The 15,387-nt window shown below is 33.0% G+C and overlaps 4 protein-coding genes across 4 annotated transcripts; 1 reads left to right on the top strand and 3 right to left on the bottom strand.

Moving 5' to 3' along the window:
- The first annotated feature begins 1,631 nt into the window (after positions 1-1,631).
- Positions 1,632-6,217, top strand: LOC106769043 (glucan endo-1,3-beta-glucosidase 3). The gene is made up of 4 exons (XM_014654499.2): positions 1,632-1,910; positions 4,116-5,369; positions 5,613-5,640; positions 5,804-6,217. Exons 1-4 carry the CDS (start codon positions 1,847-1,849, stop codon positions 5,952-5,954), a joined length of 1,497 nt encoding a protein of 498 aa, XP_014509985.1. The 5' UTR covers positions 1,632-1,846; the 3' UTR covers positions 5,955-6,217.
- A 19-nt stretch (positions 6,218-6,236) lies between these two features.
- LOC106769044 (F-box protein SKIP28) lies at positions 6,237-8,102 on the bottom strand. Its single transcript, XM_014654500.2, has 2 exons — positions 7,660-8,102; positions 6,237-7,022 (listed from the first exon to the last, which is right to left on the bottom strand). Exons 1-2 carry the CDS (start codon positions 8,095-8,097, stop codon positions 6,417-6,419), a joined length of 1,044 nt encoding a protein of 347 aa, XP_014509986.2. The 5' UTR covers positions 8,098-8,102; the 3' UTR covers positions 6,237-6,416.
- A 788-nt stretch (positions 8,103-8,890) lies between these two features.
- On the bottom strand, positions 8,891-10,551 carry LOC106767488 (dynein light chain LC6, flagellar outer arm). Its single transcript, XM_014652391.2, has 2 exons — positions 10,070-10,551; positions 8,891-9,203 (listed from the first exon to the last, which is right to left on the bottom strand). Exons 1-2 carry the CDS (start codon positions 10,313-10,315, stop codon positions 9,045-9,047), a joined length of 405 nt encoding a protein of 134 aa, XP_014507877.1. The 5' UTR covers positions 10,316-10,551; the 3' UTR covers positions 8,891-9,044.
- Positions 10,552-13,281: 2,730 nt separating this feature from the next.
- LOC106766590 (protein PLANT CADMIUM RESISTANCE 2) lies at positions 13,282-14,325 on the bottom strand. Its single transcript, XM_014651310.2, has 4 exons — positions 14,077-14,325; positions 13,921-13,992; positions 13,580-13,792; positions 13,282-13,420 (listed from the first exon to the last, which is right to left on the bottom strand). Exons 1-4 carry the CDS (start codon positions 14,225-14,227, stop codon positions 13,338-13,340), a joined length of 519 nt encoding a protein of 172 aa, XP_014506796.1. The 5' UTR covers positions 14,228-14,325; the 3' UTR covers positions 13,282-13,337.
- Positions 14,326-15,387: the final 1,062 nt, after the last annotated feature.

Raw genomic sequence — 15,387 nt, 5'->3', positions numbered from 1 at the left:
CTTTAATTAAAGAGCTAAATTTTTTTGTTAAAGTTACACTATTTCAAAGCGTAATTTGCACTTTAGAATAAAAAGCTCAGATCTTACTTAACCTTCTCACAATTTATATAATGTACCATATATGCAACCTGCATTGTAATATCTAATATTAAATAATTGTAATATTATTTTAAAAAATATATTTTAAATTTAATCAAATTCAATAAAATAATTTATAAAATAAAATTTGTATCTATTCACATACTATAAATTTGTTTTATTTTTAGTTAATTTAAAATCTCAAATTTTAACTATAATAAAAAATTTATTATATTTTTAATTGATTTCTAAGTTTGCGATCATTTATTTATTGTTATTTCATTACTTCTTCACTTTACACGTCTAAGGCAACTTTTTACACATAAATTATTAGTTTGTTTTTATTTTATTTTATTTTTTTTCTAACGAGTACGAGAATAATCTCTTACTCGAACAGTAATTATTAGTATTTATAGTTGAAAACATAATTTTTTTAGGATAATCAAGTTTTTTTTAACTTATTATATTTTTATCAGACTTTTTTATTTATTTTAAGTTTATTCAATTTCATTATGCAAATGCATGTAGGTGATAATGAGAAAGATCATAGTTATAAGAAATGAAAGATAAAATGCGTCAAATGTTATTGAAATTAAAACTAACAATAATATTTTTGAAGTCATAAAGATGATGATTAATTAAAACTATAGTTTTTTTTATGTTTTCTTATTAATGAAATATTTAATTTTCACAATTTTTATATAACAACAAATCATGAAGTCCAACAAACATAAACATTATAATAATATTGTTATTGTAATATTTGTATGTATTTTTACATATAAAATCGAGATAAAATAATAATAAAAAGTAATCTATTTTAAAAAAGAAAGAAAATAAAAAATTAAAAAAATAATATCTATAAAAAATTTATATATGTCAAATATCATTTTTCTTTTACCTGACCAAATATTATACCGGGATCAATAAATACTTTCATTCAATTAGGAAGAGTGAACTCAAATAATTTCTATATCTTTTCAGCATTGTAATAATTGAATATCTTATTCTCACCTTATTTTTTTGTCCCCTTATCTGTTTACAATAAAAGTAAATGAAGAGAAAAACAACAACAATTATATATGTAATGTATCCCTCACCTTTTTCTGAAATAAAAATCTAACTTTTCTATAGTCTGGCGCACGTGCATTACAGCCGTTGGATTCCATGACGTGGTGCTAATCCTAACTCTTTATCTTTACCATCACAAGCATCTTCAATGAGACTCTTTATAAAAGTTATTAAAAAATACAAAAATATATTATTTTAATGAATGCTTTTGATATATAAATTACTTAAAATGTTTTTCTAATAATTTTTTTGACAATTTTTTTATAATAATTTATATGATGATCTGTTTTAAATATACAAATTAATCAAATAATAATATGTAAAAAAATTGTTAAAGAAAAATTGTTAACATGGTATTTAAGAAAAATCATTAATATTGATATTTGTTTTCCATTTATACAGTAACTTTGTATTAAAATAATATTTTTATTTATAAGTAAAAAAATTCAATAAAGACCAGTAGATGTTATGCTTCTCTCTTGTTTCTTTCTCCTCCAGCTCACATGCTTCCACTCTCTCAAAAGGAGCAAACTTTCATTTCGTTTGCTTTTCCCGCACTCGCTAGGACATTTCCCAAATTCTAACTCTTCTTTCATTTCAATTTCCCTTCTTTTCAGTTTTTCTTTTGTGGGTTTCCTTTTGAAATTCAGTCTAAGCAGTGCTCCTTTTATGCTACTGCTGGACACATTCAACTCTCATGGCTATGCTGCTGCTGCTGTTCTTCATGCTGCCACTCTCAATTTCTGCATCTGGGTCTGGGGGTAAGTTATGCATCTGTGCTAATTTTTTTAGCTGCCATTTAGTTGTCGTTGATTAATTTATCTATGTTGTTCATGCCCCCAAAATATATTAATGCCTAAGTTTCATTTTCTTCTTCTGTTGGTCTTTGGTTTTTGTTTTCCCCCTCATTATATCAGCTTCATCCTGACATAATCAGTTCTTTCTGCCATTGAAAGTGGCATTGGTTAATTCCTTATTGTTTATGATTTAATCAATGTTTTCTTGTTTTCTCTATTGGATTGCATTTACATTATTGTTTTGAAATTTGAAGAGTGGAGAGAGAGAGAGGGGGGATTAGTAAATGGAAAGTGTCACTTTCATTTTTATTTTTAGTTATTGTTGTTCAAAGTAAAAGGTTTTATGCCAGAAAATCTTTTACTTTCTACAGAGCTTGCGATCTGTCCTTTCCCGTCTTTGGTGGGAGCAATGTTGTTGCGTCCCAGCTCATCACACAGTGTTACTCTTGCATTTGACAGTTAACTGCATTTTGTAAAAAGAAATGGACTAAAATACCCTTATTTTAGAAAACCAGATATGAATGTTGAAATAGGTTTAGTGACATTTGTCGAATTGTAGTTTTGAAACTGCCCAGAAAATTAAACACAGAGGTCCACAACAGTAAATGGGACAATCTGCCACCTACCATTTATAAATAAATGCTTTATCATGAAAACGTGCATTTTAGTCCTAGAATAGTCAATTAAGGTTACATAGAAGAATAACAAGTAATCTTCATAAATAAATACTCCTGTCTTTATATGGTTTTCTGGGTGTAAGTAACGTACTGTTAATACTTTCACTTCTGGAATTTAATAAGCATGGTAGTTAGAAAGTGATCTTGGTGATGTGGCGCGATCCCATTGACCGAGTTGCCAAATAAATTTTCAACATTTTATTTCGTAGTTTGCTAAAAAAGCGAATTTCTCTCTTCTGTATGTTGGCGGCTAGAAGAACTAGGTGCTGGTGATGTGAATGCGTAACCTACCAACCAGCATCATATGCGTGTGTTAAATATCCTTTTTAGCTAATGCACGTCTCTTAGCTCCTACCCTTACTGATAAGAACAAGAAACACATGGAGTGACGGGTAAAAAAGCTTACTTCAACTGTTGTCATGGCTTATGTCTCCATGATCAAATATGACCAATGCAATTGATTTGTCAACGGCCAATTCTAATTTGATTGCATCTAAGGATATTATTAGGTAGCTACATGAACAATTTGGCCATCTACAGACCCTTGTCAGACTTATTATTATTATAGTATCGCTGACAGGGAACCTAAATGCTTGATTATGACAGAACTACCTGCAATTATGAGGTACGTAAGACTGATTCCAACTAGGTTATGTTCTAGAGCTTAGGATCTGTAGAATTCAGGGTTATAAACTTATCTCACTTTTATTCGTGGATATAATTTCTCAAGCCTTTTAGACCATCTTATTTCCGAAAAACTGGGACAAGTTATAGTTCTTGAACGTTAGTGCTTCCTATTTCACTTGTGAAGCTGAGCACTGCCGCTAATCACTATTAGCAGGCTAAATCTTTTCTTAAGACAGGTGGTGTATATATTATAAACAGTAAAGTTATAGAGCCGACTTGTCAGATAAGTGAATCATTCTCCATTCCCTTTTCTTGGACCATATATGTCTCAAGAAGTACATACATTTCTTTGGCTGTCACATTGCATATTTAATTTTAGTTTTGGGGACTCTTGATAACCCTACCGACCAGCCGGTGTTGTCACTGATTACAATATGAAGCGTGCTCAATGAGTTCTATGAGATTTTTATAGAGAAATCCAGGATCTAGAAAGGGTAAGCGCATGTCAGGAAATCATAACTTTTACTTCTGAATCTCTGCTTAATGTCCCAGTGTTCCTCTTATTTCGTTTCTGAAGGTTTGTTGTTGATTGTTAATATATTTTTTTCTGAAAATGCAGGGTATTTTTTATCTACTTGATGTACATTATATTTAGATCGAGGATTTATACCTCATTGCTCTTGTAATTTATTCCATATCTCACTAAGTTGTACATCCTTATTCGTGTTTGGATTTACCATACAACTTTACTTTTTTTTTTATCTCTTTCCTATATCTTTATCTGTTGGTGATGGTTGCTGACTTTGAGTAAACTCGTGTTAAAATGAAAGTCCTTCATCCATACTCTCGTGTTTTTTTTTGACAGATGCATTTATTGGTGTCAACGTTGGTCTAGATATAACTGACGTGCCAGGTCCAACAGAGATTGTTGCTCTTCTGAAGGCTCAAGGTATCCAACATGTGAGACTCTATGATGCTGACCGAGACTTACTTCGTGCACTTGCCAAGACAGGAATCCGTGTAACTGTTTCTGTTCCCAATGACCAGTTACTTGGCATTGGTCAGTCCAACGCGACAGCAGCAAACTGGGTTAATCGAAATGTCATAGCTCATATCCCTGCTACTAACATCACTGCCATATGTGTTGGATCTGAGGTTCTAACTACTCTCCCAAATGCAGCCCCTATTCTAGTCTCTGCCATAAATTTCATTCATTCTGCTCTGGTTGCGGCTAATCTAGATCAGCAAATTAAAGTCTCTAGTCCGCACTCTTCTTCTATCATCCTTGATTCTTTCCCTCCTTCCCAGGCATTTTTCAACCGTACATGGAATTCAGTCATGGTTCCCATGCTTAAATTTTTGCAATCAACAGGTTCATATCTTATGCTCAATGTGTATCCGTATTATGATTACCAGCAGGCCAATGATGCAATCCCACTAGATTATGCTTTATTCCGTCCCCTACCTCCAAATAAGGAAGCTGTTGATTCCAACACTCTGCTGCATTATACTAATGTTTTTGATGCAGTTGTTGATGCTGCTTATTTTGCAATGTCGGATTTGAACTTCACCGATATCCCTATTGTGGTGACTGAGTCAGGATGGCCCTCCAAAGGTGATTCATCTGAACCTGATGCAACTGTTGATAATGCCAACACTTACAACAGTAACTTGATCAGACACGTCCTTAACAATACGGGGACTCCTAAACATCCTGGAATTGCAGTTAGCACCTATATTTATGAGCTTTATAATGAAGACTTAAGATCCGGTCCATTCTCAGAAAAGAACTGGGGGCTATTTTATGCCAATGGAGAACCGGTGTATACCTTACACTTGACTGGTGCTGGTACTATTTTTGCAAATGATACAACAAACCAAACCTTCTGTGTCGCAAAGAGTAATGCTGACCCTAAGATGTTACAGGCAGCACTTGATTGGGCTTGTGGACCGGGAAAGGTGGATTGTTCCCCTTTGCTGCAGGGTCAAACATGTTATCAACCGGATAATGTAGTTTCACATTCTACGTATGCTTTCAATGCATACTATCAGAAGATGGATAAATCGCCGGGTAGTTGTGATTTCAAAGGCGTTGCATCTATCACTACCACAGACCCAAGTATGGAAATCCATACTCCTACGTAAATATATATGAGTTGGATACAAATGTGTGTGCGTTCACTAGAACACCATATCTATAGGCAATAAATAAACATGCATGTTTGCATCCAGGTTTGTTTGATAGAATTACATATTAGATGAATTAGGAATTGTTATACATCAAAGGTGTGCATAATCAATTTTCTATTTAAAGTTGCTCAGCATTATAATTCAACTGATATTTGCATTACAATTTTTACAGGTCACGGTTCTTGTATATTTCCTGGAAGGTATGATTCTAGAGCTTCTGTTACTGTGTTTCGTTGCCATTCCTTTCCTGAATATATGCGCTGTCTTAATAATGTATATTCCCAATCCCTTCTCTTTCAACTCTCAAAGAGCTGTTAAATAACTTTTTTTTTTCTTTGGTTGCATATTTATGGTGAAATAAAGTCATGGGAGAAAGGGAACCCGGACAAATGGAACATCACTGGCCCCATCTAATTCCACAAGTTCGGGATACTTGCTACAATGTTACTCCAACGGTGGATTTTTCACAAGCTCGTTGGGTCTGGTTGTTCTACTTTTATGTGCAGTTATGTAGAGAACTAGGCTCATCTTCTGTCCATCTTTGGAATATATAAATTAATGGAGGCATTCTCTTCAACTTTCTTCTGCAAGATTTCCTCGCAACATACCTTATTTACAGCTCCTTCTAAAAATTATTTGAGTTGTCCAGTTGATCAACATGTATATCAGCAATTGTAATATGAATTGTCCATTGAATTTTGTACAAACAGTAATTATTTGATATCGTTGCTGTACGCATTGTTTCTTTTTGAATAACAATTTTATTCTTTGAATTAATTATTTTGTGTATGGAATCTTTTGGAATACTTTGGCATGATGATCTTGACACTGTACAGAGCTGATGAATCGGACTCTTTTGTGACGACTTGAATGAATTTAGGGAAAGGCTACCACAACAGACAACATCGAAAATAATATCAGTCATCAGCCATAAGCGTAGCAGAAGTTACAGGAACTTATCCCAAGTTGTACTTCATTATAGAACATCAGTATAGGTATATCCGTGAGAGTTTTCATCGCAAACTTTACAGATCAATGAAGAGTCTGAAGAAGTGCACCACCAATTTGAGTGTTGCTTACAGTATGGTTTGTTACAGAAGCTGCATTTGGGAAGCTGTAACCAACATTCAAGGCAGAATATATCTTCACAAGCTCCCTCTTCCACTTCTCCGGATTCGATGCATCCACCACAGTTTTCACACCTTGGAATACAAAATTTGCAACCCCTACATGGGGATAGTGGCCATTCCCTCCTCGTGCAAGGCTCTCTGGGGCAATCGTAAACCATCCTCACCTCAGAGCACCTGGGGCATATATCCAAATCAATGAACCGTTGGCTCTCTTCATGCTTAAATACCGAAAGGCTACCTCGTTCATGATAGTAGACGGGCTGCTGCTTTTGCTGCTCCTCTGTTGGTTGATTCTTTCTCAGGTTCATGATAAGCATGTCAAGATGATCCTTCTGTACGTTGTAAATGCCATTTATACTTAAGGTCTTCAAGCAATTGCTTTTTTGGCATAATGTTTTCACGGCTCTGAGAACTCCTTCAGGGGTTATACCTGTGCACCCTGGTATACGCAGCTGCACCCAAATGAAACCATAAATGAGACAACAATTAAATCCTAGTATGTTGGCGGAACCTTCTAATTTGTCAAAGCCTGATTTCTCCTCTTATATGCATTCAGTTTCTAGCTTATGTGAAGATCTAGATATGGTTATCAAAATGTACACGCCACCCTTTTGTCAAGTAACTTTTCATTTTTCAAATAATTTTGCAGAAAATCCCCACAACAACCAGTTTAACACAGAATTCCATACATTTCTTAGCATTGTCCTACTTGATTAACAAGTAAACCTGACCTCACAGATTCATTCAGATAAGTAAACCTTCTAATTTATCAAAGCCTGATTTTTTCTCCTATATGAATTCAGTTTCTAGCTTATCTGAAGATCCAGACATGGTTTTCAAGATGTACAAGCCGCCCTTTTGTCAAGTAACTTTTCATTTTTCAATCAATTTTATAGAAAACCCCTACAACCAGTTTTACACAGAATTCCATACATTTATCAGCATTGTCCTACTTGATAAACAGGAAAATCTGACGTCATAGATTCATTCAGATAATACAGAAACCAAGATTTTGCATAGTTAAAGCACCACAATGATGAACTAGGAAAAGATGGTGAGTGAAAAATGTGTGGGTTTAGTTATTGGTACCTTGTTTATGAGAGGGTTTTGTTCCACGACCCTCTGGAGCCCTTCATCGGTAACACGCGCGCAGCTTATGAGAGTGAGAGTTTTGAGGTTACCATTGGCCTTAGAGGTGACTTTAAATAGAATCTCATCGTTGAGTCGCCAATTGAGAGGCCGTTCAACAGTAACATTCAACCATGGTAATATGTCATTGTTGACTGCATCTCTCATTGATGTGCAAACCTGAGACATGAGCACAACCTCGTACACAGGAAGATATGTCAAGACCAGAAACATACCCTCGTGAGGAGGCTTTGCTTCAGGTTGTTCCTGTTCAACAGTTAAACTGACCGCCTTGGAGGATTCTGCCATGTTTGGTTCACTCACCAAAGGAAAATAAACTTGCGTGCATTTAGGGACTTTGATATCAGTGATGGAATTGGCAAGAAAACAAGATGACATATCAACATGACACGTTACCTAGTTGTGGTTAAAGGTATCCCAGCCACAAATCACACATGTTCAGTACCCCTTTATCATGATTTACTAAGATTTTTAATTATAAATATGAAATTATGGTATCATTAAAAATTATCAATATTTATGCTTAAAAATACCATAAAATCATGGATAATTCGAGGAAGTTTCATGAGGGAAAGAAGAAAAATTCAAAATCTTACTTTTTAACACTACCCAGACTCGATTTTGACAAAAAAAATTTCACCTTATTATTTAAAATTTAAAATTAACTTTTCTTTAGTATTTATTTATATAAATTCACAGGGCACATATTTGATAGCCTTTATTTATTTGTTATTTAATATTTATATAATTATTTTTAAAAAAATAAACGTGTATTCGATATTAACTATCTGATAATATCATTATTTTTTATTTTTATAGAAAAATGATTTAATTAATATTAAAAATAGTAAAAAAAATAAATCTGCATACATTTATCATACAAGAACGAGACAAATTTTATACCTGTATGTTAAATATAAAAATAAAGATAACGATGAAAGAGTATCCTAAGTCCTTGGTACAGTAAACATCTAAACATCTATGTAATGATCTTGGGTGAAGATAATGTCAGAAAAATGATGTATTAACAAAGATCTACTGTGTTGATTGAAAAGTCTCAGACAGATGATAGATTTGTATAATGGGAAAATGTTAATTGTTAAGTGCGAAATCGAGAGTGAAATTGTGTAAAGTTGTCTATTTCTGAGCTGAAGAAAGAGTATCCTTTCACTTGTCAGAACAAATTCCACACTCGAATGCAAACTGAAGTGCATCAAATACTTCACAGAATACAAATGTGTTTAAATTTTACAATTTGCAATTTCACTCAGCTGGTTTAAAGTACTAAATTATTTGAAGTTTCCAAGGAGTTCTGCATATCGAAGTTATGAATGGTCTAATGGTTCAACTGCTGTCTTGAAGAGAAGGATATAAACTTTGTCAATGGAAAAATACAAGAAACCACCAACAGAGTGAGTAACATAGGAGCCAAAACTAGTCCCCACTATGCAGTGCCATGCTGGACCATACGAAGAATCAAATTCCTGCAAAACAATAAAGTTTTTGTCTGACCCATTCAAGCAAGGAACAAACAAAGTTCACAAACACGGAAATGAAATGAGCAGTGAGATTTAAATTCAATACACTATGCTTGCTGTTATATTCATTCTTCTAATCTTCAACTTATTCATTTTCTTATTATCAGTATGAGCCTTGTTAACCATAACTCTACTATCATATTGCTCTTCACAGTTCACAACAACTAGATAATTTAATCTTCATTGGACCAAAGAGTTACCATACTCTTCAATAGAACTGGTGAGTCTCATAAGGCAAATCCTGACGGTGTTCAATATCCTTTCTTCATCTGTATACTCAAAGTAAAACCAGCTTAACGTGCCATTTTCAATCTCTTCTGATACAAGCTAAGTTTGTAGGATAGCTACAGAGCAATCAAACCTTCCTTCACCAAACGAATCGTCACAACCCCGCAAGAAAGATAAAATAGCAGATAAATTTCAAACAAGCTTACTTCCATTTTGAAACTAGCAAACAACTTGCCATTCTATAGAGGATGTTCATTCAATCGACAAAAATACCAATGCCCCAAATCAAAACCAACTGATATAACTCGTGATTTTAAAACAAATTAACAAAAAAGACTTTGATCAAGAAGATCAAACAACCAACATAAAGTAGTACTAAATTGAGGAATAAGAATAAACACAGGAGAGCTAAACAACGGTTTGTCACATCAGAGCACTTTTCCCATTTCAAAAGCTTCCAGATTAGCCATTGAGATTTCACACCATGTATGTGGAAAAAGATCAGAATCCAGAAACAGATCTCGTAAAGAAATGAAAACACTTAAACAAAAATAGAAATAAACAGTAACTAAAAGAAAGGCAACCTTCTTAAGTGCGAGGGCAAGGCGTTTGCTATCAAGCTTCTTTGGTGGCATAGTATCGAGAAGATCACGTGCACAACGAAAGGCAGAATTCTGAAGAGGGAGAGGCATATCACAAGCTCTGACACGAACGTTATTGTGCTGTAGGTGATCATGCTGCTCTTGTTGCTCAATGGCTTTCTTCTTCTGTATCAAGCCTTTAAGGAACCTGCTTCTTCTTTCTAGCTCCTCCTCTGCACCCCCCGCCATTTTCTTCCCAACTCACACACACATCAAACCCTTTTCTTCTCTTGCACTCTTGCTTTCTCAGATAAAGCAGAACCAAATACCCTTTGCACTCTATTGTCCCCTGGAGGGGCCCCAAAGAGAGTAAAGGAACAAAGAGAAAGTAAGAGGGAATAAGTATGGCGAGATTAAGACAAACAAAAATTTAGTATTCTGTAGTGTGACTGCCTTTGTGGGGTTTGGTATTGGTTTTTGAGTTGCGGTGGTTCTTTTAATGCATGCATTTGTTGTTGTTTGCGTGTACTCCAGGTCGTTGCTTCAGCCGTAGACACACTTTGCAAATTTCAAGTTTACCAATACTTTGATATGCTCAAAACATTAAATCTTAAAGAACATACATCATATCTACACTCATCTCAAATTTGGTGTTATAGTATATTTGGGAGGAATAGTTTACACTTATGTTGCCCATGAGGGTGTGGTTTTCCTTTTATACTTTATTGGAAGTTGTTATCTTAATTTGTCCTACTTATAGTATATACAATTGCTTTACTTTTTTTTATCTGAAAATTTTCAAGTAAAAGACATAATGGAATCAGGAATGATACTCGTTGCCTCTGCTTTATACAGTCATGCAAAATCAATCATTTTTACTTTTGCTTTTTTCTTTCATTTTTTCCCCTTTACTAATAATAAATATTTTCACTTTTCCTTTGCTTGGCATTGACAAAACTTGCTAAAAGGGAACATGTCCACCACTCTTGTCTGTAGTGGATTTTTGGTCAAAGTAGAAGTTTCCGAGTGGCTATGAACAGTATCTATCTACTGTATTTTTTTTTTCTACTAAAAAAATCAATACATGACTCTGTTTCTCGCAACTGATCTGTGATTCCTCAGGCTCGAGGAAGTTGTGAAATGGGTAGGCTAAATCTATAGGAAATCATGTGAAACTTTAACTTAGTTAAGAGTGTGCATAGTAGAAGTATTTTATGTTAAATCTTTCTTAACACGTGTTTATTTATTAGAAGTATTTTATCACTCATAATTTCCATTTATTTTTTCTTTAATTTTCCAAAACTAATCTTGTACACTTAAATTAATAATAGACCATAGATGGAATCAAAATAATGTTATAAAGGTCAAAAGGTGAATTAGTCAATAAAATTAATTACGAAACATAATCAATGTCAAGAAAAAAAAAGGAAACATGTTAGAAAATAAATTATTTGAGTGTAATGCATTGGGTTGATCTTTTCAACATTTTTTAGCTAGTGTAATGTTGCAAAATATATATATATATAAAAAAAACTGACATATATATAATATTTACTTCTGTAATTTGAAATATGGCCATGTCAAATCAACGGTTTTGAAGTTCCACGATGTTCTTGGTACAAGGCACACGGTTCACAGCAAACCAAACCAATTCCAACATGGACTCCTTCAACATGTGTTGTCGTCTCATCTTGGTGCGTGTATCCAACCACAACCTAGTACACAGTTAAAAGGCAGAACTGCATTCGTTGATGAACAATGTTTTGGTGAATAAAAAACCCAGAGAATGTCAATGTTTTGTTTTGGTCATCTCATGTGGACGGACCAGGAAAGAGAAAAGAAAAGGAAAGATTAACATTGGAAAGAACGAAAAGACAGGCATAGTTGTGTTTTCTTACTAACATTTCGCAAGGAGCCAAAAGACAGACATTACATTATCATAATCTATCTCTTTCAAACCATTAACATTGGAATTGCCTTGACAAACTCACACAATTGCATGAAGTAAAAAATTATTAAAAAAATTTCTAAACCTATCTAAAGAAGAAAAGTATGACAAGTTCTTTATAACATAAATAATATATAAGAATAATTTAAATAACATATAACTTTTCACAAAGTACAATTATCCTGTATATATGCACTTTTTTCATTTTATAAACATCTCTTTGTGAGCAAACCATCATAAAGTATTCATATCATTGTATATTCTTTTTAACGAAAGTGAAAAATCCCTTAAATGTTGACTGTTCATGATCCTAAACATCTATGTAAAAGTTTCAAGTAAACTGTCAAATCTATACTACAATAAGACAAATAAAAATGAAGTGTTTGTTCATTGAATCATTGTATGTGTTTAGTATCATCGAAACAAAAACGATAAAATTTACAAGATAAAGTAATAAAACTAATTAAGTTTTTCCTTTATCACTTATATCTTTTTTACATTAAGATCCTATTTCAGGGAGACAAAACCCATTTTTACGGGGACTTAAATATTTTTTATTAAATATGTTGAAGAAAAAAAATATCCTGTGGGTCAAATTGCCCCATACCCACAAACCCACATCCACTGTATTCTGATTTATTGTTTTTATTTTACAATAATTATATTTATATACTCATTTTCTCTTTATATTTCATTCTACTCACTACTAGATATATAATGTATAGTAACACTTAAAACAAATGTTACTAACATTTTATCACATGTTACGTATATCAGTAGTAACTTTCTTCTAATCTTTCTCTTCTTTTATTATTTCTTTCTCTATTACTATATCGCCGAAGATGGAGTTTATATTTATCAAGCTTCTTATTTTTGTGAATAACTTCAATTAAAAAATATTAATTTTCACTGGGGAACATAAAAACACTGTATTGGCGCGGACAATTAACTTGTGTAATATATATATTGCTGGATGATCATTGTTTAACTTCGAAAAATCTAACCTATAATTTTTCGACATTAAAAATCACACTTTCTTTTATATATATATATATATATATATATATATATATATATATATATATATATATATATAAATGAAGATAAAAGCTTCACACAACTGGGAAAGTCTTCACAAATTGTAATACCATATCCATGAAAGACATGTAACATCAACAGCAGCAACAACAGACATATATCAACAACAGAGATATAACAACAACTGATAATAATACATTCTTAATCATAAGTGATCTTTCTGACGCAGGTATCGTGGCCAGGCATGTGGAACTGATATCTATGCATTGTGGTTATGGTTATTTCTCAACGAGACATAGGTTGAACTGCTGGAGCAGTTGGAACCTTGCCTACACCAAGGTTTCCTCGTTCAACATTTCCCTCCCACCCTGATCGTCATTTTCAAACGAAATAAATCAGTTCATCATCTGCATATATTTTGAAATATAATCTATGTAGTGTAAACCAAAGATTATGCATATTAAGTTATTCACAGTCCGGCACTATAGGATAATAGCAAATAGTAAAGTAATGAATTTGGTCGGTACCAATGGTCATGTCAAATCCACGGTTTTCAAGTTCACGGTATTCTTGGCACAAGGCACAGGTTTCACAGCAGCAATGAACCAAGAAATCCCAACATGGACTCTCCTTCAACATGTATTGTCTCCTCATCTTGCTGCGGTAGAAGCATGAGTATATGCAACCACAACCAAGCAAACAAGAAACCAGTGTATACAATGCTCCACTAGCACCACATGCTGCATATACAAAATCAAACCATTCATCTTTCAACGCAACAAAACCAAGCTTTCCCTTTCATGTCACCATCGCATATATGCTCTATATACAATAGTTTTTTTTTTCTCAGAAATAAATAGTTTCTTACACGTTGATCCCTTGTCAACAATCTCTGCAATTTGACCAAACGTGATGCATGGGCACCAGCACGTTATGCAACCTTAAACAAAACAGAGACGAGGCAATATGTAAGAAAGGGTCAACATCAAAGGAATTACTATAAATGTATCAAAAAGGAGCTTACAGTTTTTGAAGTTGGAGAAGCAATCAAAGAGGCCCGTGGACCATTCAGCCTCGGCCAGGGGTTTCGGGTAGGGGTTGTAAGCCGCCGGAAAACCAGTGGCAGCGGCCTGATTGTAGGGTGGTTGTGCACCTTGTGAGGTTGGCAGAGACATGACTGTTACAAAAAAAAAAAAGGACAAAGCTTAGAAGGGGTCAGAATATGATGGTGGTGAGAGGCAGCGCCACCCAACAATTTATAGCCGAATTGAGGAACAACGTTGAATATTCTTTTGTCCACCAATCATTTTCATTTCACCCATAGATATAACCTAAACGAGGTTTTGTCTTTTTAAACTCAATATTTCTGCATCCGAAATTGCGCTTCTATACAAACTCTGAATAAAATATTATACACTTAAAATAGAAAAAAAAAAAAAAAACAAAAACGAGGCAAACAAAAAAAAACGACTGCATCATTTTTTTTTATATTAATAAAATAAATAATATTGCATGATTATTAAACTCATGTTCTGTATCTAAACCCTAAACACATACAAAATAATAAAATCTAAAGTCATTTAACAAATTTGGGCTCGACGAATTTTTTAGTTTAAGGAAAAATATAGAGTGGAATTAATATTTCAAATACCATCCAGTTTTCGAATAAACTCATGTGTTAAAATCATACCCAAGTACTTATGTTGTTATGTATTTCAGAACAAAATTTTACGACAAAAAAATAAAATTGACCATAGAACTAATTATGAACCGAAATAACATAAGAGTCCTCCTAAGTGGGATTGGATTGAGACTCATTCAACAAATATTCAACTTTATCTATAAGAATATAAATGAAATTTTCGCCGTTTGCTATAAATAAATTATTTTTTCTACTTTATTTTTAGTAATATTTTACACACACACACGATGTTATATTTTATTTACGGATACAATTTTATATAACTTTCGCATACTAACAATGTATATATATATATATATATATAGGGTGAGAAAAAGATAACATAATAAAGAAATTGATGTTCAGATAATAATACAATTAGATTCAAAAAAAGAAAAAAAAATATAATGTTTAGCATGTTAATTTTAGTCAATATTATTTTTATTAAAATATATGAGAATTTAGTCTTTAATGAAAAGAGATTGTATTTGAACAATAAAAAGTATAGTTTGAAAAAAAAATCCTAATAATATACTTACATATTTAAAATTCAAAAATAGTTTATAATAAATAAAAAGTCGAGTAGTTTAGAGCCATATCCAAAACATTAAAAATGTTAAATCTTAAACACTTAGAATGAGTTGAATTGATTTA

The sequence above is a fragment of the Vigna radiata genome, chromosome 7, assembly GCF_000741045.1.
Source record: "Vigna radiata var. radiata cultivar VC1973A chromosome 7, Vradiata_ver6, whole genome shotgun sequence".
In the NCBI taxonomy this organism is placed as follows: Eukaryota; Viridiplantae; Streptophyta; class Magnoliopsida; order Fabales; family Fabaceae; genus Vigna; species Vigna radiata.
The sequence above is the reverse complement of the archived record's forward strand: the minus strand, read 5'-3'. Positions and strand labels throughout refer to the sequence as shown.